This window comes from Rhineura floridana, chromosome 5 (genome assembly GCF_030035675.1).
Source record: "Rhineura floridana isolate rRhiFlo1 chromosome 5, rRhiFlo1.hap2, whole genome shotgun sequence".
Lineage (NCBI taxonomy): Eukaryota > Metazoa > Chordata > Lepidosauria > Squamata > Rhineuridae > Rhineura > Rhineura floridana.
This window is the reverse complement of record NC_084484.1, coordinates 130,995-154,639: the sequence shown is the minus strand read 5'-3', so window position 1 is coordinate 154,639 and position 23,645 is coordinate 130,995. Positions and strand designations below refer to the sequence as shown.

Here is a 23,645-nt window from a genome sequence, read left to right as displayed (position 1 = left end):
AACCTGGCTGCCCTTTGCTGCCGGCCTTGCACACACACACACACACACACACACACACACAGACAGAGTCATCTTTCACCTGCACATTTCTTTATCTCTGGATGGTGTCAAAGCCGGAACGGAATGGAACAGGCCGGAACGGGCCCTTTATAAAAGAAATTGATGCCAAAATCACTGGGATGTGTTAACTTGAGAACAACATTTAGTAACAAAAACCATTCCGATAGGATTTTATTAACCCTTTAACAACCGAAATGCCCTCTGGAACGGAATGAAACAGCCCGGAATGGCGACTTCCCAGAGAGCCGGACCCACCAAATTCACCAGTCCAACATGACTACATGGGATGCATGCAATAAGACACAAAACTTCCACGTAAACCACGTTCCGATACCTGTTCTGGGCTATAATATGCTTTTACGTAAAACAGCCCGGAACGGCAACTTCCCAGCGAGCCAGACCCACCAAATTCACCAGTCCCACATGACTACATGGGATGCATGCAATAAGACACAAAACATCCGTGCAAACCACGTTCCGATACCCATTCCAGACTATAATGCACTTTTACGTAAAACAGCCCAGAACAGCGACTTCCCAGTGAGCCAGACCCACCAAATTCACCAGTCCCACATGACTACATGAGATGCATGCAATAAGACACAAAACTTCCGTGCAAACCATGTTCCGATACCCATTCCGGGCTATAATACGCTTTTACGTAAAACAGCCCGGAACGGCGACTTCCCAGTGAGCCAGACCCACCAAATTCACCAGTCCCACATGACTACATGAGATGCATGCAATAAGACACAAAACTTCCGTGCAAACCACGTTCTGATACCCGTTCCGGGCTATAATACTGTAAACAATATAGTACATTGTTGTTTTTCTTTCCTAGCAAGGTTTTTGTAGTAAGCTATACTAGTATTGAATGCAACTACAGATAGCTTTTGGTGCTAGAGAATAGCTGCAGTTTACTCTTCTTCCCACTAGGGGCACTATAAGATCTGTTGGTCTCTGCAGAGACAGGATGATCCCTTCTTTTTTCAGACCAAAAAGGCAGCAGCCCAGGTATGCTATATTTATACTGTGGAGGTGGCTCAGTGGCATTACCTACAGCAGAAAAGCCATGAGTGTAGTATACATGCGTAAGTTTGAGCAACTTTCACCATTTGAAGCTCTTGAGAGTTTGGAAAACCCAGTAGCAGGGGGAAAATCAACTCTCCCAGCTGCTAAGCCAAAATGTGGGCAGCTGTTTGTCTATAGCTACGAAGGCCACAAACATAAAAAAGATGACTGGAGATGTGATCAGTACAAATGGATTCAAAAAGGAAGGCATTTGTTGCCAAGGGGGGATCCTCTGGTATGAAAGATATACTTTCAAAGACTATTTAACACAGAACAAGTGTTTCACAGATACGCATATGAAGTGCCTGATGGAAGTGTAGGCAGAGTAATTGTCCATTACCTTGGACAGGATGAGAGACCTGAACCATCTGTGCCTCATGGAAATATGAAAAAATATCCCAGGAGATGTCATGTACGTAGCATGCCTTCTGTATTGTCAGAAGCTATGGGGCAGAAACACTTTGGCCCATGCAAAGTTTACCAGCCTAAAATAGCAACAACAATAGTTTCAGCTGAACATATGAAAGTAATGCTGCCTAAAGATACACAACAAATAAAAAATAAACTGAAGTATGAGAAACAGAAAAACAGAATCAGCCATGATGATTTATATGGTGTGTATTAGCTTCAGTATGCTCTGGAAGGGTTTGTATGTGAATTCACTCTTGTCCCTGAAGTGTCTGTAATTTTGGCACTTCCAGAAATTATTAGCATATTTGAAGAGGTGATAATGTTGAAGCCAAACACACTTTTGTCTTATGACACAACCTTTCAGCTTGGAGACTTCTATGTGTCACCTTTAATTTTCCAGTGTGCTTTCTTTGAGGAGAACCCAGCAATTCCTTTGGCCATACTGATCCATGATAAGCGCACAACAAATGTGCATGAGCGGTTTTTTTTATTTATAGGAAAACGTGTGCCCAAGATCAACAATGATTCCACTGTGATAGTCACAGACAGAGAAGCAGCCATTGTGCATGCTATTGAGCTATTCCAGGCTATGCACATGTCCTTTGCTGGAACCATATTAAAAAAGATGTAGAATTCTGGGTCTCTGCACATGAAGGAGGGAAAGGTGATCAGAAAGTTTACACCAACAATATTCTTCAGCTTCTGGATAGTGAGAGTGAAGAGGAGTATCTGAAATTGCTGCACAAATTGAAAGTAAAGTGGAGTGCAGGCTTCCTCAATTATTTTGATCAGAAGCTGAGAAAAGTTGTTATGACAAGCTGTGGAAGATGGCTCTTGGAAAAAAGAGGGATCTATAAGGGAACCAGCGGCATCACCACAAATGTGTCTGAAAGCATGAATGCTGTGTTCAAGAGGCTATGCAGTGAGAAGGAACTGAACATGGATGAAATGGTTTGGGGTTTTTATTTCCTTCAGACATATTATCTAAAAGAAATTTTAAGAGGATTGTGTGGAATTGGAAATTACCATCTCTTAGCAGAACATAATATCAGAAAATTAAATCCTGATACTACACAGTTTCCAGTAGACTGTGTTCCTGTAGATGACATTGTGCATTTCATAAAGCAGGGAAAGATGGACACAGACCATGTGCCTGAACTTCAAAGAAAAGACCATAAATCAAAGACTATGGAAAGTCTAGCAGATTTAATTGTTTTTTTTTCCAATTAATTTTTATTCAGATTTTCAAAACCAAAACAATACAAAAACAAAACACAGATCAATACAATAAAAAAGGGAAAAAAAGAATAAAAACTATTGACTTCCGATTTGTCGTAGTTCAGCTATAAGTCTGTAATATATAACAAGCCTGTCTTTTAATAGATTATAAAATCACCTTCCTCCAGCGGTTAAAGCAGATTTAATTGTAAAGCAAAACTGCATATTCTTAACAAGCACAGTCTGGCTGTTTCCTTATCAGAGGATTACGTGAGAAGGAATATGTGGTGAAATTATTTCCAAAAGAAACATGTTCTTGCAACAGTTCCAGGACATGCTACCATATTATGGCAGCACAGATGTTTGTAGGAAAAAGTCTTCATCGGACAAAGGTAATGTATTCTCTGAAGAAATTGAGGATGAGTGGACGAAAAGGAAAATCTGGAAGAAAGAAACCTAGACAAAAAGATGAGTTAACCATATTGGCTGCATCAGATTCCCTTCTGATGCACGGTTATACTACAACTGATGCCTCCCAAGAGAGAAATGAGAAAAATGAAAATCAAGCTGCTAGCAAGGAAAGCCAATTATCATCCTTTGCCTTTGATCTTGAGCAGGAAGCCCCCTATTTTTCAAGTACCCCTCAAAAACCTACTCAAGGAAAGCTGATGGGGAAAAAAGAACATGTTCCATGGGAATCTATAACATGCTATCCACGCATGAGAAATTCAACCATACAAAGGGTCTGCATCAATGCAGATGACATGAAGTCTCTTCTGAATCAAGATTGGTTAGTTGACACTGTAATTGAGGGGTTCCTAATTACTAGAACAAATCTAGAGACTGTGACAAGTACAGATGATGACGTGTGTGTCTTCAGCCCATTTATTATGCGGTCCATGGAATTACAGGGATACACAACAAGTGTTCATAACTTTGGCACAAACTTGGATGTTGTGATGAAGGACATCTGGCTCATCCCGACCAATGTACACAGTTCTCATTGGGTACTAATGATAGTGTTCTTCAAGTGGAAAATTATTCTGTATCTTGATTCCAACCATGGCATCTCCCCAAGTACACCAACATGCTGCAAACATGTATAGAGATGCAGTCAGCTTCAGCAATGAATTGGTCAGAGTGGATCATTCATGCACCTCTCGACATACCAGTTCAAAAGGACTCTTCCAACTGTGGGGTGTTTGTATGTCTGTTTGCGCATGTGTTGCGCAGTGGCTCTCCAATCCCCTTCCCGGTAGACATGGTCCCTGTATGGCAGTGGATTGCTACGGAACTGCTCAGCAAGAATGCATTACTTCCACAACCAAGTGCAACTCAGAGACAGCAGCAGGCAGATTTATTTGTTCCTTTCTTCTCTGCATACAAACACTGATGGGCCAATCACGCCTGAGATTGTTACACGTTTGGAAGGCTTGACAGCCACCTGCTGTGGAAGAGCAAAGAGAGAGAAGAGAGTGGGGAAAAAGAGATGGGCGGCTATAGGAGAGGCAGGAGAAAACTTGGTGGGGGGGGACAGCATTAAAAAAATGGAGCAGAGGTTCTCAAACATTACACCCCCAGGGCCCACTGAAAATTACTGAAGCCCACCAGTCACAAAATGGTGGTGCAGGGGCAGAACCAGTCAGAGACTTGTGGCAGATGAAGTTTGGTATAATCAGCTGGCAATTACTGATATCATTTTCTATTGATCTCTAAACCATCTTGAAAAATTGCTAAATTCTTTGCCACGGTGTTTTCCTTGTGGCAGGGAGTTGCATAGCTCTGCTTTCCTAAGTACAGGTATTTGCTCGAGCTACTGTGACAGCCTCCCTGTTTCACTCAGAATGTGCAGTTCAGTGGCTTTAAAGGGCTTTTTCTTTTATATTTTTAATATTTTCTCCATGCCATCCCATCCCCCCATGCCTCTCAAAGTATTTTTACCCATCTCCTGTAATTTCTTCTTCCACTTAACATGTACCTTATCCACACACACCCAACTGCCAGTTTCTTTCATCCCTCCTGCCTGTTCATGTTCCACTCATGTCTTTTTCCTTCTGCGGAGAGAGGCCTTCCTTCCCTTCTGTTCCCCACAACTTCTCTGTCTCCCAGCTACCTTTACATTTCTGGCATTGGTCCAACCAAAAGGCTATGTGGCATGTCTAGGGTGCAGGGCAGGCAAGTGAAGAGGCACTAGTCAGGCTGTGGCACTGAAGCCCACCTGAAAGTGGCCCTAGGCCCACTGGTGGGTCGAGGCCCACTATTTGAGAAATGCTGCACTAGAGCATAAGATGAGGTAAGCCTCAACTTGGTGCTTTAAAAGTAGTAATTTGTTTTGTGGTGATGACTGCCCAATCCTTTTTGACCAAAGTTCTTCTTCAGGAGCAAAGGGTTTTAATGTGTCTTATTCTAGTACACTTGCTAAATGTTTGAAAGTATATTCTTGAGGGTGTTGTGTTCAAGGGTGTACGAGAATAAGACACAGAAAGACCCTTTGCCCCTGAGAAAGAGCATTGGTCAGAATGGATTGGGCAATCTTCACAACATAAATTAGTCCTTCCCTCCCTTTTGAGCACCCCTATGAGACTGCCTCTCCCTTCTGATAGGGCTGTCCAAAATTCAAGCACAAGGTCTTAATTTGTATTATGCAGTGACAATCCTTGACACCACTGGGCAGGGTTTAAATTTGGAAAGAAAGGGTAAAGAAATCCTAGGACTCAAACCTGCCCTTTGACCCACACATCATGCTGGCTAATGAATCCCAAACTGGTGTGGTTAGTGGCAAAAAGGATTCCACATATGCTCAGAGGCTCTCTTATCTTATTTCTTCACATATACCCTAGCTGAGGCTTGGAACTGAATTCTTTCTCAAACCTTGCTGGGGTTTGTGTATTTGCATGTTGCTGGTGTAAGAATAGGTGTACATTTGCATGAACAGATATGTGTCTATAAACAGAGTAATAGACTGAGTAAGGAATTGGAATGTGGTTTTGGGAGGGGGCCTGAAAAGCATCACCTTAGGGCAAGTCTCCATTGGAGCTACCATGGTGCAGAAATGCAGAAAGAAACTTCTAGAAGAAAGAAGGCATCCTTGAGGCATGGAAGAATTCTGCACTATGAGCTGGTTCATATATGAACCATCAAGTAAAGGATTGCACATGTGTAGGGGCTATCATAGATCGAACACCAATGACAGAATGTCTACATTGCCCACTGTCATCTCAAACACACATTCTGATGTCATCCATCAAGCACTGATGTCACATCAACATAATACATTTAAAGCACTCTTATAACACTTTAATAGAGAATCCTGGGAACTGTAGTTTGTTACGGGTGATGGCAATTGTAGATATAATTATTTAAGGGTAATGGGAATTGTAGGTCTGTGAGGTCAGTTCCCTTAAACTACTGTTCCCATTTATTTATTTCATTTGTATATTGCCCCATAGCCGAAGCTCTCTGGGCGGTTTACAACAATTAAAAACATTAAAAACAAATACAAATTTAAAAACACATTTTTTTAAAAAGCAATTTAAAAACACATGCTAAAATGTGGGTTCTTTGATGGAAGCCAAGACATTTCCAGATCTAATAATCAAGTAATTATTAGGGCAGTCTAGGGATTCTGCTCGTGTACCGTCCACCCCGCTGCACGACGGACTCCGTGGCCGAGGTGCTGGAGGTGGTCTCGGCTGTGCGTGTACAGTCCCCAAACCTGCTGGTATTGGGGGACTTCAATGTACATTCAGAGGCCATCCTTACTGGGGCGCCTCAGGACTTCATGGAAACCATGGCTTCCTGGGAGCTGCACCTTATTACAATGGGGCCCACCCATGTAGCCGGTCATGCACTCGACCTTGTGTTTGTCTCGGGAGAGGAGGGGAGTGATCTGAAAATTGGGGGTACATCCATCACCCCCTTGTCATGGTCAGACCACTACTTGGTGAGGATGGACTTTTCGGTGCCACAAACCCTCCGTGGGGGTGGAGGACCTATTAAGATGGTCCGCCCCAGGCGTCTGATGGATCCTGATGGATTCCTGAATGCGCTTGGGGACTCTCTGGAGCATGAACACAGCCACTCGGCTGAGACCCTGGTGGAGGGGTGGAATGCCACAATCGCCGGGGCATTAGACCGGGTGGCTCCGAAACGCCCTCTCCCCCTGAATAGAGCTCAGACGGCACCGTGGTTCACCCCACGGTTGCGAATTCTGAGGCGGGAGGTGAGACAGCTAGAGCGCCGGTGGCGGAAATCTCGCTCTGACGACGATCGGACATATGTTAGAGCGGCTGCGGCAGCCTATCATGTGGCAATAAGGGCAGCAAAAAAAGATTTTTATGCTGCCTCTATTGCATCTGCAGAGTGCTGTCCCAGGAGACTGTTCCAAGTGGTCTGGAGCCTGGTCGGTCCAGTTGCTTGTCCTCCTTGATCTCTCAGCAGCTTTCCATACCGTTGACCACGTTATCCTCTTGGACATTATCAGCGCATTATCAGCAATGAAATATGCTAGATAAAGAAGGCTCACAAGCCCACATCTCTGATTTTAAGAATGGTACCTGAGACCTTTCCTGTGCAAGTCCCTCCACTCCTATTCTGTGCCTTCTGGGTCAAATGTCTTTCTCCCCTCACAAATGGGCATTCTAGAATCACCAGTTCCACCCACCCCCCTTGCGATTCTGCCTTCAATCTGCATCCCTTCCCTCCCCCTTTCTCACATTTCTGACCACACAGGTCAACCAAATTGCAAGTCAAGAAAATTGCTGACAGGGACTAGCACCTTGGGAAAATGCCCTGTGTGTCATAAGGTATGCCAAGTCCAGCCACTGGGTTCTCTGGGAGATAACAGGATCCACAGAGCTGGAGAAGGAAAAGACCAGTCTCCTTACCTTTTTGGGTGAGATTCCAACTGATCCTTGAGAAGCAAAACCTTTTGAAATAAAGAGGAAAGGAGGAAGGGAGTGAAAGCTGTGGAGGCCGCAAAGGGTCCTGTCAGTGGTCTGTAGAGACAGGCACCTGGTTCTAAGGGGGATGCACCCCTGCTGTCCCACTCAGCTACTTCAGACACTCCGCTGTATAAAAGGCTCCAAGATGCGCCATCCTGGCATCTCAAGACTGGGGGCACCATGCTGAGATGTTTGGCTGGAGGGCTGTTCTTGTGCCCACCTCAGACATATCAGGGAGCAGGGCTGAAGTTTAACCTGAGCATGGCCTTGCCTTCAGTTCCTCCATCCTTACCTGATTTGAGGATGCTGTGTTGTGAAGCAAGGTCACTTTCCCTGAAATGGAAAGGCGTGGATGAGAATTTGACCACACAACTGCCACAGTTTGGCCAGAGCGGAATCAATTTCTCATTTCACAGGTGGAAACATGGATATATTTGTAACACCCCTAGTTCCATCGCAAAGGTCGCTGACAAGGCCTCCCCTTCCAATTACACATTGTTCAAGATTCAGTCTCCACCTCTGTATGTGTGAATTAATTTATGCTGGAGTAGCCTGGCCGCCTACGTGTACTTCCCCCTAATTTATGTAAACACTATTTGGTTGGAGAACTCCATGGCAAAATTTGGATAAGTGTAAAGTTCGAAGGAGGGCTGTATTTGGGTTCTCATATTGTTTCGGAAAGTGCAAATTTGATAGCTTCACCTTGAAATGCAAAATGGATCGAATTCCCCCCCATCCCAATCTCCACCAACTTGAAAGCCAAAAGGTGCTTGTTCTTTTAGTTACAGAGCCAAACTTAGTAGTCTAACAATGCATTACCAACAGCTCCAAATACAGCGGCTGCAGTGTATGAAATGGGAGACTGAGCCCTGCATGGTGTCTTGGGGGAGGCCATGGCTTATTTTATTTCTATATTATTTGATTTATATCCTGCCCTTCCTCCCAGCAGGAGCCCAGATATTCACGTGTACCAGAGACACAGTACGTAAACATATATACACCTAGACATTTAACCCCAAGGAAGGAGCTGAACCCTGAAGAATGATTAGCCATTTGCACTAAAAATGCCCCCCCCCCAATAGGCACAATGATTTACCAAGGACCAGGAAACCAAGAAAAAAGGACAATCCCTGGTAAATAGGGACTGTTGGGCTATATGGGGAAAGCACTTGGCTTTGGGCCAACCATGGGGGGGGAACCTGAGCGGTTGCTAGGCAACCCCCAAGCTCTTCCTCCCCCTCCCCCTAAACAGCCAATATAGCTAGCCAGTGCAAAGAGAATGAATGAAAATTCAGCTGCTTCTGCATTCCAGTGCAGCTGCACTGAGATGCAAGGTGAAGGGAAAAGAGATGCGTTGTTGCTACATAACAGGGTAGACCCCGGCTAGTACTACCTCAATAGACTAATCTCTCAGGGGTTACCCTGCTCTTTTCTGTTTCTCTTCATATCTGTATGATGTTTTGCCAAAACCAACAACAGTAAATTAATTATTTTGCGTTATTTTTAAACAAGACAACACTTAGGATTGTTCAACCCAAAGCACAGCATGTACGTACGTGGATCTTGACATGCTCCTGGCCAAGCTGGCCTGACGTAGCTGCTCCTTCAGCTTTTCCGCGGACTGTGCACCCATGGTGCCTGGGAGCCAAGGCTGCTGGAGAAACACAGCACGTCATGCAGATGTGTAAGGATGCTCTAGTAAGGATGGCCGGGAGGGACAAGAGGGCGGGGGATGTGTCTGGGGTAGGGATGGGGGAGAAGTTTGATTCTGTTCACACTGAAAGGCAAATCAATCAAATTGGCAATTTCTGAAACAGTACAAGAACTGAAAGACAGCCCTCCATTGCCATTTGCACTCATTCCAATTTGGCAATGCAGTTGTCCAACCAGACAGTGTTTATCAAAATGCATCTGACAGGAAAGTGTGCATAACAACGAATATATTAGTGAACATAACATACAAAAATGCATTATATTAGGAGAAATTGCTTGCAAAAATGTGTTCATAAGTCAAAACTGCATACAAAGAGAAGGAGGGGGGAAATTAGGGGGGAAATCACACCAAACTGCTGATGAATTTTCATGAGAATTTTTTAAACGGCAAAAATTGGGAAAATGAGAAATTGGGAGAAGTGAAATGGAAGATCCTTCCACACTTTGTCTGGGGCAGGCTTGTTGACAAGCTGGGATGCCAGAGGTGGGGGAGGGGCTAGGGTAAGACTGAGCAGTGTGATGATGGCAGGCAGATATGGTAAAGGACAAAGAAGGAAGGCTTTTGGGTAGCTTTGCTTCATGAGACTCACCTTCTCAGATGTAGCACGCAAGCTAGCACTCGTCCATATCGTGTGAAGCCCCGATTCCTTCGAGGTGAAGCTGACTGGAGCACTGATCCTGCTGCTGGCCACGTGCAACAGGTAAGCAAGGTGAATCCAGCGCTCAAAGAGGAAGTTCTCATCCCCTTTGGGGGCACAGAGTTGCAGATAATATTTTCGCCCTGTTGCCAACTTTACTTTCAGCTGTCGCTCATTCACGTTATGCACAAAAATCTCCACCAGGTGTAGAGGGATCAACCTGTGAGGGAAGGAAGGACTCAGCCTAGGAACCTCCCAGGTGGTGGGGTTTTCCCGGGAAAGTGAGGGATGGCAGAATGGGGGACTGCACCAATCTCACCGAGTGATCTCCAGGTCTTTCACCTTTGCCTTTGTGATTTTGACACCTTTCTTTACTGGGGCAATGATCATCTGTGAATGATCATTCTTGAAGAGGCTTAGTTCTTCACAAAGGGAGTTAAGAGATCCCTTTCAATGCTGTTATCTTTGAATGATAAGCTTGGAAACAAGAGAGGGAAACTAAACTCTGGTTGGAAATCCAACAATCATTAAAAGTGACTTTGAATATGAGCAACTCTTGCCCAGCCAAACACAACAGAGATACGGTCAATGGGCAGCAAGTCACTCAAGAAACACAGAATCATCAAGCGGTTACAGAAGAGTACAACTGACCTCTTGGCTAACACCAGGAAAAACGAATTCTACAGAAACAAGGAGGTTGGTTAATATTCCAACATGAAATCAGTCAATGCTTCTGATAATGAGTGGCAGGTAAAGGGCACACTGGCTCAGGTTGCAAAGGAAAGGGGTAGCCACTGCCAAAGTTTCAAGGAATTTGACAAATGCATGGAGGGAAAGGCTACCAAAGGCTACTAGCCATGATGGCTATATTCTACCTCCACTGTGGGAGACAGTATGCTTCTGAATATCAGTTACTGGGAATTGCCAGTGGGGAGAGTGCTGCTGCGATCTTGTCCTGCTTGCAGGCTTCCCAGAGGCATTTGGTTGGTCACTGAGATGCTGAACTAGATGGGCTACTGGCCTGATCAAACAGACTGTTCTTCACCCAGACTCTGAGAGCCAGTGCGGTGCAGTGGTTAGAGTGTTGGACTATGACCTGGGAGACCACTGTTCGAATCCCCACACAGCCATGAAGCTCACTGGGTGACCTTGGGCCAGTCACTGCCTCTCAGCCTCAGAGGAAGGCGATGGGAAACCCGCTCTGAATACCGCTTACCATGAAAACCCTGTTCGTCAGGATCGACTTGAAGGCAGTCTATTTATTTTCACCCAGACTCTGGCAAGCCTCCCAGAGAGTTGCAGGAGTCGTCGCTGAAAAGGCGGCTGTGGTGGGCCTTTGATACAGCAGCCAAGCTCTTCTTAAGTTTTTACGACCTTTGGGGGAACTAGCCAACAGCTGCTTCCTCCTGTGGACAGCATCCACACCCAGCTAATGAACAAGGAGTCTCTTTCCCCGCTCCATTGCTGCAGCTGGAAACCTGACTTGCAAGGCTCAACCCATCCAGCCAAGCCAGCACAGGTGATTTAGCTCCCTCACTTGTCCTACCAGGCCTGACCTCCAGCCTCAGCCAGCTGCCTCTCCCTGCCTCTGTGGGCACTTCTCCTTTGCCGCCCCAAGGGGCTCCCACCCCAGCTATTGACTTCTTAGAGGAGTGACCCCATGTGCTCCCACACATCTAACATTTTAAAAGGCTTTCTTGCCCAAAGGGCTTAAAAACCAAGTCGCAAGTAGCAGCAAATATAAATAAGCCACCTGGGATTAGATCATGCACCAAGTCACCAAAGAAGAGGGGAGCTGTGACACAAAAACAATGGCTGTGTCTTGGCTTGAGGCAAATTAAATCTGCAAGAGAAAAGCAGCACAACGCATCTTAAGGTAACCAATACTTACCCCGTTCAGAGGGTGAAGCCAGAATGGTGCTCTCCAAAAGCTGTTGGACTACAGCTCCCATCAGCCCCAGCCAGCACAGCCAATGTAGTCAAGGTAGCCCAGCAAAATCTGGCAGGGCCGGTTCCAAAGGGCGACCAGGTGGGGTCCTGGCTGAGGGCCCCTGGGGCTACAGGGGGCCCTCCCCTTCTGCAATTCGCTGCAGGATCGCTGCTTCAGATCACACAGCGAGAGCTCCGGAGCCCCCTCCACTCCCTTGATTTAACTTACCTTTCTTGGCTGTTGTGCGGTTGGGCACGCAGCACTGCCCTTAACCCAGACGGCGGCTGAAGCCTCTGCTGCCATCTTAGCCAATGGCACGCATGCGTGCTACACTCATGCATCTCTACCATGAGCCAAGATGGGAATGGTGGGGGCTCCAAAGTTCTCACTGTGCGATCTGCGGCAGCGATCCTGCCATGAATAGTGGAAGGGCACTGCTGGGGCCCGGGGCAGGCTTGTGCCCAAGGGCCCCTGCATGTCTGGGGCCAGCCCTGTCTGAAGGGTACCACGTTGGCTATGTGTGGGCTAAATTTTCGTTCCTTCGTGTGACCCCTTATAAATAATCACTACAAGGAAAGACAGAGAGAGAAGTAGCCAAGAGTGAAAAAGTTGAGGGCAAGGTGGGAGGAGGAGAAGAGAAGAAAAACACAGCACGCTTATGCAGGGAAGGTATTTTGCTATAAAATTCCTTATTTTCTAAGTACTTGTAAAATGTGTTTAGAAAGTCCTCTCACAGTCTTGTTCCACATATGTTATCCACAATTAATCCTCTTTTGCTTCTTTATTTATACCAGCATGCAGACTGGCGCCAACAGATTTAAAAACATGATAGCAGTTTTTCAAAGCTGTCACGTCGTCTGCACTGAAGGAGAGTTTTCACCACCTTTCCTGCCCTCTGCTAGCCCGGAGACATCATGGAGAGCCCGAGTGCCTCTTTGACTCTGAGCAACACTCTATTGCCAAGAGCCAGATTCTGGAGGGGGGGCGGAGGAGGGGGGGATTTGAATAATAGCTTCAGCTTTGTTCAAGAAATAGCTGGCGCAACTACTGGATCGGGAGGCGTTTACTCCAAGAGAGTCAGCAAACCCCACCACCACCAGCTCACAAAGAAATTTATTCATCTGTTTATTAAGTTTGTATTCCAAAGGAGCCCAGCATAGCAAGCATCAAAGTGTTAAAACAACACAACTCAAAATAAAACAAAACATATTTAAAACAATCTAACAACATTTAAAAATAATTAGGAACCATCTAAGAAGTGACACAGCAGGGAAAAAAATCCCATTACCTAACATACATGCAGCACCACAAGCCTGGCTCAAAGAATATAGACAATTTGGGACGGGGAAAGCACTTCAGAAGGAAGTTAAAAAAATAAGGTGAATGCATGCATACCCCACATGCCACCTACTCTTCTGTGCTGGACCCCAAGGCAAATTTTACCTAAATTTACCCCTTCTATACTCAGTCGATCAATGTGCTCTGCAGGTGAAGGCCCCGCAGATACCATCTTATCAGGAGGTCTGGCCCGCAAAACAAAGGCATCAGGCCTTGAGTGTTATTGTGGCACCTATCCTTTGGAATTCCCTCCCCTTAAATATTAGGCAGGCGCCATCTCTGTTATCTTTTTGGTGCCTACTGAAGGCCTTCCTCTTTCAACAAGCCTTTTAAGTAGAGACCTTATCTCAGTCCGCATCTGTGTTGGAATCTTTTTAAGATGCTTTTACAGATGTTTTGTTTTACTATGTTTTAAAGTCTGCTTTTAGATGTTCTAGATTGTTTTTAGTGTTTTATTTGCCGCCCTGGTCTCCTTCTGGGAGGAAGGGCGGGATATAAATTTAATAAATAAATGCGGTTTACCTGGTTCCACTAGACTCCCCTACCCCACCATGCTAGGCTTTTACAGTGAGAGCCAGTGTGGTGTAGTGGTTAAGGTGTTGGACTACGCCCTGGGAGACCAGGATTCGAATCCCCACACAGCCATGAAGCTCACTGGGTGCGTGGAGAGTTTGTCAGGAGAGTTTTAAAATGAATCTTAAGGGGGAGGGAGAAGTAAACATGGCAGTAACGACAGACAACAGCTTGTGCACAGTAGCAGGAACTGAGAGAACAGCTCTAATGGGGCCCAATAATAATCTTCATAAAAAGGTAGGAAGGAATCCAGATGATAAATCACATGGCCTATGATGTCTATATGCTAATGCCCAGAGTATGGGAAACAAACAGGATGAACTTGAAGGCAGGCGTACTCAATTCCTACTTTGGCTCAGTTTTCTTCCAAAAGAGGAGGGTTAATGTTGTCCATATCTTCAAAAAGGAGGAACCTGGGAACTACAGACCAGTCAGCCCGACATCGATCCCTTCAAAATAGGCAAATGCTAGTTTAGGCTGCATCAAAAGAAGTATAGTTTCCAAATCGCATCAAGTACTATTCATTACTATCCCTTTCATTCAGCAATGGTTAGACCTCATCCATACTTTATGAAAGATGCAGACAAACTGGAACAGGTTCAGAACAGGGCAACAAGGATAATTACGGGACTGGAAACAAAGCCCTATGAGAAGAGACTGAAAGAACTGGGCATGTTTAGCCTTGAAAAGAGAAGACTGAGGGGAGATCTGCAAGCCCTCTTCAAGTAGTTGAAAGGTTGTCACACAGAGGGGGCCCAGGATCTCTTCTTGATCATCCCAGAGTGCAGGACACAGATTAATGGGCTCAAGTTGCAGAAAGCCAGATTTCGGCTGAATGTCAGGAAAAACTTCCTAACTGTTAGAGCTATATGACAATGGAACCAATGACCTAGAGAGGTAGTGGGCTCTCCGACACTGGAGGCATTCAAGAGGCAACTGGACAGCCATCTGTCAGGAATGCTTTCATTTGGATTCCTGCATTGAGCAGAGGGTTGGACTTGATGGCCTTATAGGCCCCTTCCAGCTCTACTATGATTCTTGATGCTAAAGCATGGGGGCTCAAGTGGGACATAAACCTCCCTGACCAAGTTTTGGCAGAACAAGGCTTTGGGCCCTGCAAGACTCCCTTTGGGCCCTGCAAGACTCTACACACCAAGAGGGAATAGCAAGTGACAACATCCCTTCCAAGGGTTGCAAGCCAGTAGTGAGTGGGGCCAGAGGAAAAAGTGGGCAGAGCAATAAGTGCAAATATTACCATTGTACAGTGCACTAGTTTTTACACACACTTGCACACCCATTTCTGTCCTCCATGAAGACAAGCAAGAAGCCTGGTCACCGTTCAAAAACACATTCCAGCTAGCCAAAAACACTCGGGGTGAGAAGCAGGACCGGTGCGGGGGTATGGCCTGGGAAGAGTTCCAAAGGCCAGACAGAGAAGCCTGGATGGCTGCATTCAGCCCCCTGGGCCTGACGTTCCCCATCCCCGAACTGGAGCCTCGGTGGAATGGGAGACAGAGAGAGCAAGCTCAGCCCCAAAGCCCAAGAGACAGAAGCCTTCAACATGGAGGCAGCCAGCACTCTGACAGTCTAGCTCAGGGACAGCCAACATGGTGCACTCCAAATGTTGCTGCAGACTAGTTCCTGTCAACCTCAGCCAGTATGGCCAACTGCCAGGGATGATGGGAACTATAGTCCAGCAACAACTGGAGAGCACCACAGTGGCTACTACTAGTCTGGTTCCTTTCTCTTCATTCACACGGCACTTCTCAGTTCTTGCATCTGTTCATGAGCTGTTACGTCCCATGAGAGATTTGATACAGGCAATATTCACAAAGCTCTCTGAAAATCTCCTGTGGGACCAAGTGCTGCTATTTTAAGTTTATTTCATGCAGTGCTTTCATGCACGGTTAACTGGATGCATTAGTGGTTAAGGTCTGGGGTGGACCTTGCTAGAAAGCTCAACAGTTCCTTGTTCAACGAGGCTTGAGTTCAACCCTTATGATCCTCTTGCATATTTCAATTTCCTGTCTCACACACGCCATGCACACCAGAAAGACAAGCTGTGGGAGTCAAGAGTACCACTCGTATTTCAACAGGGGACCAACAGGTCAGGACCACTGCTAGAGCTGATGCGCTCAGGAAACAGAAACTGCAAGAAGCCGCTTTGACAAACTGGATTGACTGAAATCCACCAGGAAAGAGGACCAAATTAAATTACTGACCTGTTGGCCACACCCCTCCAGTCACAGCTACAGCATGAATAAGAAAGGCTGTCGAGTTCTTCCTCACAATCCAAAACACATTACTGGTCCCAGAAGAGCTATATGTCTGTACTTGGGGACATGGCCAAAAGGCATGTTCGGTGTCACAAAATGAGAGCTGAAGGTCTTTAAGGAAGGGGCTGGCTTGTGCTGAGCAGGTCCTGGCCAGCTAGAGAGGAATAGCCTCAGAGGGAGGCAATGGTAAACCTCCTCTGAATACCGCTTACCATGAAATCCCTATCCATAGGGTCACCATAAGTCGGGATTGACTTGAAGGCAGTCCATTTCCATACTTCCCAGGAGCACGATACAAAACATGTAGTCATACAGTTCACATACCTTTTAACCTTCAGAACTAATATATGCTTAGAGGAGCAACTGTGAAATGAAGGGTTTCTCTCTGGCGTGCCTTGTACACTTATGTAAGGACACCAAACCAGATCACTTACTCTAACACAAAGAGCACAGGACTTTTCAGAAACAAACGTAGCTAATGACTGAGCCAAATAAATGTCCATGCCATTGCATGAGAGTCTGAATGCATAATTTTAAGATAACACCACAGTAGACCATGGGTTACAATACTTGACCTAGGAAGCCACATATTTTTGCCTCAGCTTGTTTATTTACATAGAAAAGGCAGGCTTTGAGTTCAATGGATATGACCAAAGTGAAGCAATTTCAAGCCACGGCTTCCATGTGAAAGGTTTAGCACATGCTTCTCTCTCCTACTTTAAAATAAAGTGTGCATATAAGTTTGACTGATGGGGTTTAAAAGTCCTTTAAGGTTTAATTTTAAGATATTGCGTAAGCTTCAATATTCATGTTCATAATGAATTTTGTATCATTTTAAGCCACGGCATTTTTAAGAGCTGTTACTATAACTTCCATGTTTCAAAAATACAATTTAAAATCCATTTGTTAATAATGGATTTCCTCCCCTTGAAAACCATCCAGTCTGAGTTTTGATAGTGACCATTTGCTAAAACAGCAGCAAGTACTTTAAGAGCCAGAGAAACCAGGCTCTGGTTGTTAAAATGAAGATATGTCTTTTGTATTCTGAATTTCAGCAGAAACACAAGAGTTAAACTTCCTATCTCAGCCAGAGCAAACCACAGACCTTATCACATCAGCACAAGTGTTTTCTTTCCTAATTTTCTTTGGGCCTTGAAAGATATTGTGCTTAATGTGGGGTAAAGATGCTGTTCTACTTCCTCATGTGGCATGAAAACAGGAAATGCACAACTGCACGCAGAGGCTTATCTACATCTGTCCAAACACAGCCATCTTGTACATGAACACCATCGACTATCTGCTTGCAAAAATATGTGGCTATTTGGTTTTTCAGAGTTGGAACAGAGTACCAAACAAGTACAACCACTTGTTAGTGGAACTGCCAAGCCCTCCTCGTCACTTGGTTCATGAACTGCCATGCCATTCACAGCCTCTCCCTTTCTGATCACTGCAACCAAGGACACCAGTGTGCAATGTAACTCATTTCTTTGTCCAGCACAATCCACATTAAACAACTGCATGGAGAGAACATCCCTGTTCACCTTGATCTGACGAAAGGCCCATCTAGCCCTGACCATCACCTACTGTTTTGCCCCATTTCTGAGATGGAGCCTCCACAGAGAGGCAGCATATTCAGGTTAATGAATATGCTGTTGTGCAAATCACATCCATTTCATACGAACATAAGAGGCTATTAGATCAGGCCAATTGCCCACCTAGTCTAGCATCCTGTTCTCACAGTGGCTAATCAGATGCCCATTATGGGAAACCTGCAAGCAGGATCTGAGCACAGGAGCACCCTCACCTCCTGCGGTTTCCAGCAACTGGTGTTCAGAAGCATACTGCCTTTGACCGTGGAGGCAGAGAACCACCATTGCGGTTCCACCAACGTGGCTCCAGTGTTATGAGAGAGGGAGAAAAACTTTTCTCTATCCACTCTCTCCATTTCAATAGGGCTTGTACAGGAAACCATCCCAGTAAAGACTGTGACCTTATTTTGTTCCTTTCAGTGCCAAAAAGGTCACCCAAGATGCAAACTGGAACTCTCCAAAGCATATTTTGTCAAAACTATAGAGGTGAGCCTCGTCTACAGCAATCCGTTTTCCTGAGCTGTCAGAAACTTTATTAGTCAAACTATTACTAAAGCATGAGCTGTGTGGTAGACGGCCTATCTTGCCAGACAGATCGCTTTATTCTTAACATGGATAATTCATAGAGCCGCAACTTCGTGGGGCACTGGCGGCAATAAAAGTGCCAGGAAACCTTCAGCTATCTTATTTCTTAATTAATTAATTAATTAATCTTAATTAAGAAACAAAAGGCTTCCAAGGGACGAAAGCAATGGCTTTCAATGACAAGGGAAGATTTGACGTATACAAAACTATGTGAGAGACCAAGCACTAAATGGCCTCAGCTGAGATTGGCCAATAATATTCCTTCCTTATATTATTGCCAATTCAGTACACACTGTCAGGTTTTTTTGGGATTTAGTGTGGATATTAACATGAGACACAGGTTATACATGAACCGTCCAATGCTAAATCTATACAGATATGCCCTGAGATCTGGAGAAAGCATTCAAATCACGAATATGGACTGCCTAATATTTTCTAGCCTAATATTCTAACAGTAGGTGGCCAGATGCTCCCAACACAGGTAACAAAACAATGGAAATAGCTGGCTCTTGTTAGTGCCTATTAACTCATTTTCAAAAGTGTTCTAAACACAGAGGCTTCCCTCTACATGAACAGCCTCTGACAGATCATGAATCTGGCACATTCTTGTTAAAGGAACTAACAGCTGTATTCTTCAATGTCAATTGAACCTCCTGCCAAATATTTTCACTGCTGGGTTCACAGCAAATATATTCTTTTTGCCTTTCAACGTCATTTATAATCATTAAGCATACCCCCAGCCAAGGTTAAGTCCCAAATGCTTAAGCCTTCCATCATAAGGAAAATGTCCAATAAATACTACTTAACATTTACATAGAATGTTTAAAGTGGTCCATGCACATTGCGCCAATGATATCTATAAACTATCACCTTGTAAGGTATTGATCAGTATTATCACCCCCATATTGGGGACAGGGGCTGAGCATGCTCAGACCTTCTCAAGGCTGCTTACTCAGTTCAGAGCCAACTTGGGATTTGAACCCAGGATGTCTGGTTCATAACACAGCCTCTTAGCCCCTACACTACACTCTCATTTTTCCTGCCTTGGGCTGTGCAGACAGTCCCCTAGCAGTAAATGCAAATTTGAACTCTTTTTTTAAAAACAAGATTTGGCTAGAATGTGTGAAAACAGGACAAATATCAGTGTGTTAAATTATAAAGGAGATTGCTCTCAGGAATGGAGGACATCAAGTTTCATCTTCATAACCATGAGGGCAACATCCCTTCTTAAAAGTTAAAGGTATTCTCAAGTTGACTACCTGTCAACCTAAACATTGCCCACTTTTTATCTAAACACACAAGTCCCGTAATTTATTTCTGCCCTGAGGAGCTTGCAGATTCCTGTTTGATAAGGGAAAAATAAATGGAGAAGGTGCTATGTTCAACTGTATGTACTTAAGCTTACTTTCTGCAAGGGAGGAGAACTTAGGGGTCCAACAAAAGAACATTCAGAAGGAGTATGAAAAACAGCGGTGGTTAATCTCCAGAGATGCATGACACATCCTTCTGCATATGGTGTCTGCAACCTCTCCCAGTTTTAAGACAGTCCCTAACAGACACCAAGCTACTCAGCTACGTCCCAGGACGCTTATGGCCTGCACTCCAGCTTTCAAACGTTTGAATCCTTATCACCCGCTGGTGCTGCCAGATCTTACAGTCCCAAAAGCCAGTCCCATTAAACCCTTCAGGATATCTTCTACCATTCCAATAACTCTGTGCACTTTGCACATTTGACCCCATTCACCATCAGCTCAAAAGCAAACTACATTAAAAAAAAAAACATTGCAAAAGCATGGAAAAAGTAAAGAGCTTCATTAATTCCGGATTGGTTTGATAAAATTTGTAACATGGCATTAATGCTGAGAGTGACATAGTTCAGAAAAGGAAAAAAGGGCAAACAAAGAGATTTATCTGTTGTGCTGCGAATGAAGCATTTGCCCAGTGCCAGAATAAGACTAGATTCAGGTTAGCCAGAGAACAGACAAACCAAGGCAGTCGAAAGATTTAAGAGGCTTTATTTAAGAGGCACTGGTCATTATTATGTTCTGAAATAACAGTTTACAGGACAAAATTTATCCATCTTCTTTATGGATATTCCCTTCACTTTAAAGGGAAAAAGAATAAAAGGAATATAACACAGTTCCATAGTTTTTCATTTCATTTATTTTTTTACTTTAAAATATGAATGTTTGTGTTTAGTTATATGAGAATGGTTTTACTTTGTTAAATGTATTTAATAAAGACTTCACAAAAAGCATACCCCATCAGCCACGCTGTCACATCTTCCTACCTATATGACCTCAACTTTTCCACCACAGTACTCAGTCCCCGGTTTCAAACACAAACCCCATTCCTTCTGCTACACAGCCCCACTCCAGCAAATGCATGGTATGCATTTTATAATCAAAAAACATTTTTGGTACCATATACATAGCAAAAGAATCCCATACAGACATTCCTGCTGCCTCTTCAGATCCTTTGCCTTGTGGCCTCTTAACCTGTCCTTGTGCTCCTCAATTCCAAATCTGCTGCTCTAGACCTCCAAAAGCTCTTACACCTTTCTCACCCCACCCCCACACTTTAGATCTCATTTCTGAAGATTCCAGCAGATCCAAGCCCCCCGCCCATACTCGCATACCCACTTCCAAGACCCCAAATCTCATAACTGAGGTTTGCAGATACAAAGGTTTTTGCATTCTCATTCAATTTAAGATTTTAAAAAAACATTTCTAGTTTGAAGATGCAGAACCTTAAAAGCTGGGAGGGAGTTCTAGTCGAACCCCTTGCCAGTCCAGGAAATCTGTTCTTGCTAGGTGGCCATATAGTCTCTACTCTAAAAGCTCCAATGAATGAGAGTCCACTATCGCCCACAGCACTCTGTACATTAAACCTTTCCCACTGAACAGCTCATGCCGCCATAAACTTCTTAATGTCCAATTAAAATCCCCTTTCTAACTCATGGTGTCTGGTCATTCCCTTTAGAGCAGATGTGGAGAACCTTTGGCTCTTCACATGTTGCTAAAATGCAACTGCCATCCCCTCCCCGGCCGTTGGCCTTGCTTGCTGGAGCTGACGAGAGTTGTAGTTTAGCACGCAACAGATGGACGGCCGAAGGTTCCTCGCCCCTGACGCAGAACGTGCATGGACAGGAGCAGTCTACCTCCGAGCAGCGGATGGCAGAGGAGGGAAGCAGATTCCAAGAGGCACCCAAACTGGCCTCTGCGGGGCCCGACCCGCCAGGCCTCCTCTTCGGTTCTTACGCCACGCGAGGATGACGTCAGGATGATGGCGTCAGCTGGCCGCTCCCCCAACAAGCCCCACCACCACCTTCACACTCGGAGGAAACCCAAGAGCCTTCTCAGCCTCCCGCCCTTTCCCTTGCCCCGAACCCTGCTTCCCGCCCAACCGACCTGCCTGGCCGCCGCTCCGGTGCGCTCCCGCAGAGCCTTGAGTCGCTCCTTCCGCCGCAGAGCCGCCTCCTACAGCCCTCCAGCAGCGGCCGCCATCTTAGTGCACATGCGCGAGCAAGCGGCGGCGGCGTAGGTGTGAGAGCCGGCAAACGAGAGCAGAGTCACCGATCGCGGCGGCTTGAGAAAGGGGAGGCGAGCAGAGCGCAGAATTCATCGCTCGGAAAAGAAGAGGAGCGGGAAAGGGGGAGGGGGAATTTAGAGCCTGTGAGGTTGGTTTTCCCCACCCCCCCTAAATAGGAGACGGGAACAGAGAGGAGGGGCGCCTACAGTGTGAGATATAGAGAAGGTGCCCTCCCCTTTGGGAGGGGAATGTTGAAACCAAAGTGCCTTTGGCCATACACAGAGTGCTTTTCCCCATTTAACATTAGTCTACAACTCTGCAGGGCAAATCTGTGCGGTTAATGCCGGATGAGGGGCGCTGAGGGTGAGAAACAGCAGCTTGCCAGGCCCACCAATGAACGCCCTATTGAAAAAGACATTAATGTATTATCTCCCCTCCCCTCCAGCCTCTCCGAGCCAAGGAGTTCAAAGTGACACACGTGGCTCTTCCTCCCTCTCCTTTTTTATCCTCACAACAACCCTGTGAGGTAGTTTACGCTGAGACCACTTTCCAATGATGTTAAGCAGCAGCCTAGGGATTTGAATCTGAGCGTAATCCCGAACTCTTAATCCCTGCGCTGCGTGAGCTTTAGCTTGCGCCAGAGACCTCCCTGATCACACACACAGGCTGCAGCCCTATAGACACGCTTGCTTGGGAGGAAGCTCAGCTGAACTCTGGGACTCACTTCTGAGCGTTGCCCTCTGAGACTACAATCCTAAAAAGACGTACTGTACTCTAGAGAGTAAACCCCACTAAACATAATCGGGGCTGACTTCCAAGAAAGGGTTTTCGTTTAGAGAAAAGGCGAGTAAGAGGGGACATGACAGAAGTGGATAAAATTATGCATGGCGTAGTGAAAGTAGTCAGAGAAAAGTTTTTTCTTCCTCTCATATAACACCAGAACTCATGGACATCCAATGAAGCTGAATGTTGGAGGATTCAGGTCAGACAAAAGAAAGTCCTTCTTCACGCAGCGCAGAGTTAAACTGTGGAATTTGCTCCCACAGGAGGCAGTGATGGCCCCAACTTGGACGGCTTCAAAAGCAACCCTACTATCAATGGCTACTAGCCATGATGGCTATGGTCTCCCTTCAGGGTCGGAGGTAGTATGCTTCTGAATACCAGTTGCTGGAAACCACAGGAGGGGAGAGTGCTCTTTGCACTCAGGTCCTGCTTGTGGGCTTGCCATGGGCAACTTGGTGGGCCACTGTGAGTAGAGGATGCTGGACTAAATGGACCATTGGCCTGATCCAACAGGCCTCTTCTTATGTCCGTATGTGCCATTGCACTAGACCAGTTAGCAAAGGCTCTCGAGGGCTGCAATCCTAAACATGTTCACTAAGGACTACGCCTGATTAGAATCATAAAATAGTAGAGTTGGAAGAGGCCTATAAGGCCATCAAGTCCAACCTCCTGCTCAATGCAGGAATCCAAATCAAAGCATTCCCGACAGATGGCTGTCCAGATGCCTCTTGAATGTCTCCAGTGTCGGAGAGCCCACTATCTCTCTAGGTGATTGGTTCCATTGTTGTATGGCTCTAAGAGTTAGGAAGTTTTTCCTGATGTCCAGTCGAAATCTGGCTTCCTGCAACTTGAGCCCATTATTCCGTGTCCTGCACTCTGGGACGATTGAGAAGAGATCCCGGCCCTCCTCTATAATGTGACAACCTTTCATGTACTTGAAGAGTGCTATCATATCTCCCCTCAGTCTTCTCTTCTCCAGGCTAAAC

The 23,645-nt window shown here is 45.5% G+C and overlaps 1 protein-coding gene across 8 annotated transcripts in view; it reads right to left on the bottom strand.

Annotated features, from left to right (window-relative positions):
• The window catches only part of LOC133386163 (tumor protein p63-regulated gene 1 protein-like), a 51,543-nt gene extending 29,594 nt beyond the window's left edge, over positions 1–21,949 (bottom strand). Inside the window, exons 1-5 of one of the 8 annotated variants that reach the window (XM_061629765.1) lie at positions 21,756–21,949; positions 10,007–10,274; positions 9,260–9,357; positions 7,996–8,036; positions 7,647–7,687 (exon numbers count right to left, since the gene is read on the bottom strand). In XM_061629765.1, coding sequence (XP_061485749.1) covers positions 7,647–7,687; positions 7,996–8,036; positions 9,260–9,336 — 159 coding nt within the window. In that variant the 5' untranslated portion in view covers positions 9,337–9,357; positions 10,007–10,274; positions 21,756–21,949. Of the gene's footprint in view, positions 1–79; positions 146–7,646; positions 7,688–7,995; positions 8,037–9,259; positions 9,358–10,006; positions 10,275–11,945; positions 12,274–21,755 lie in introns of those variants that run through there. The other 7 variants (XM_061629766.1, XM_061629770.1, XM_061629771.1 and 4 more) reach the window with 7 other exon arrangements.
• Positions 21,950–23,645: the final 1,696 nt, after the last annotated feature.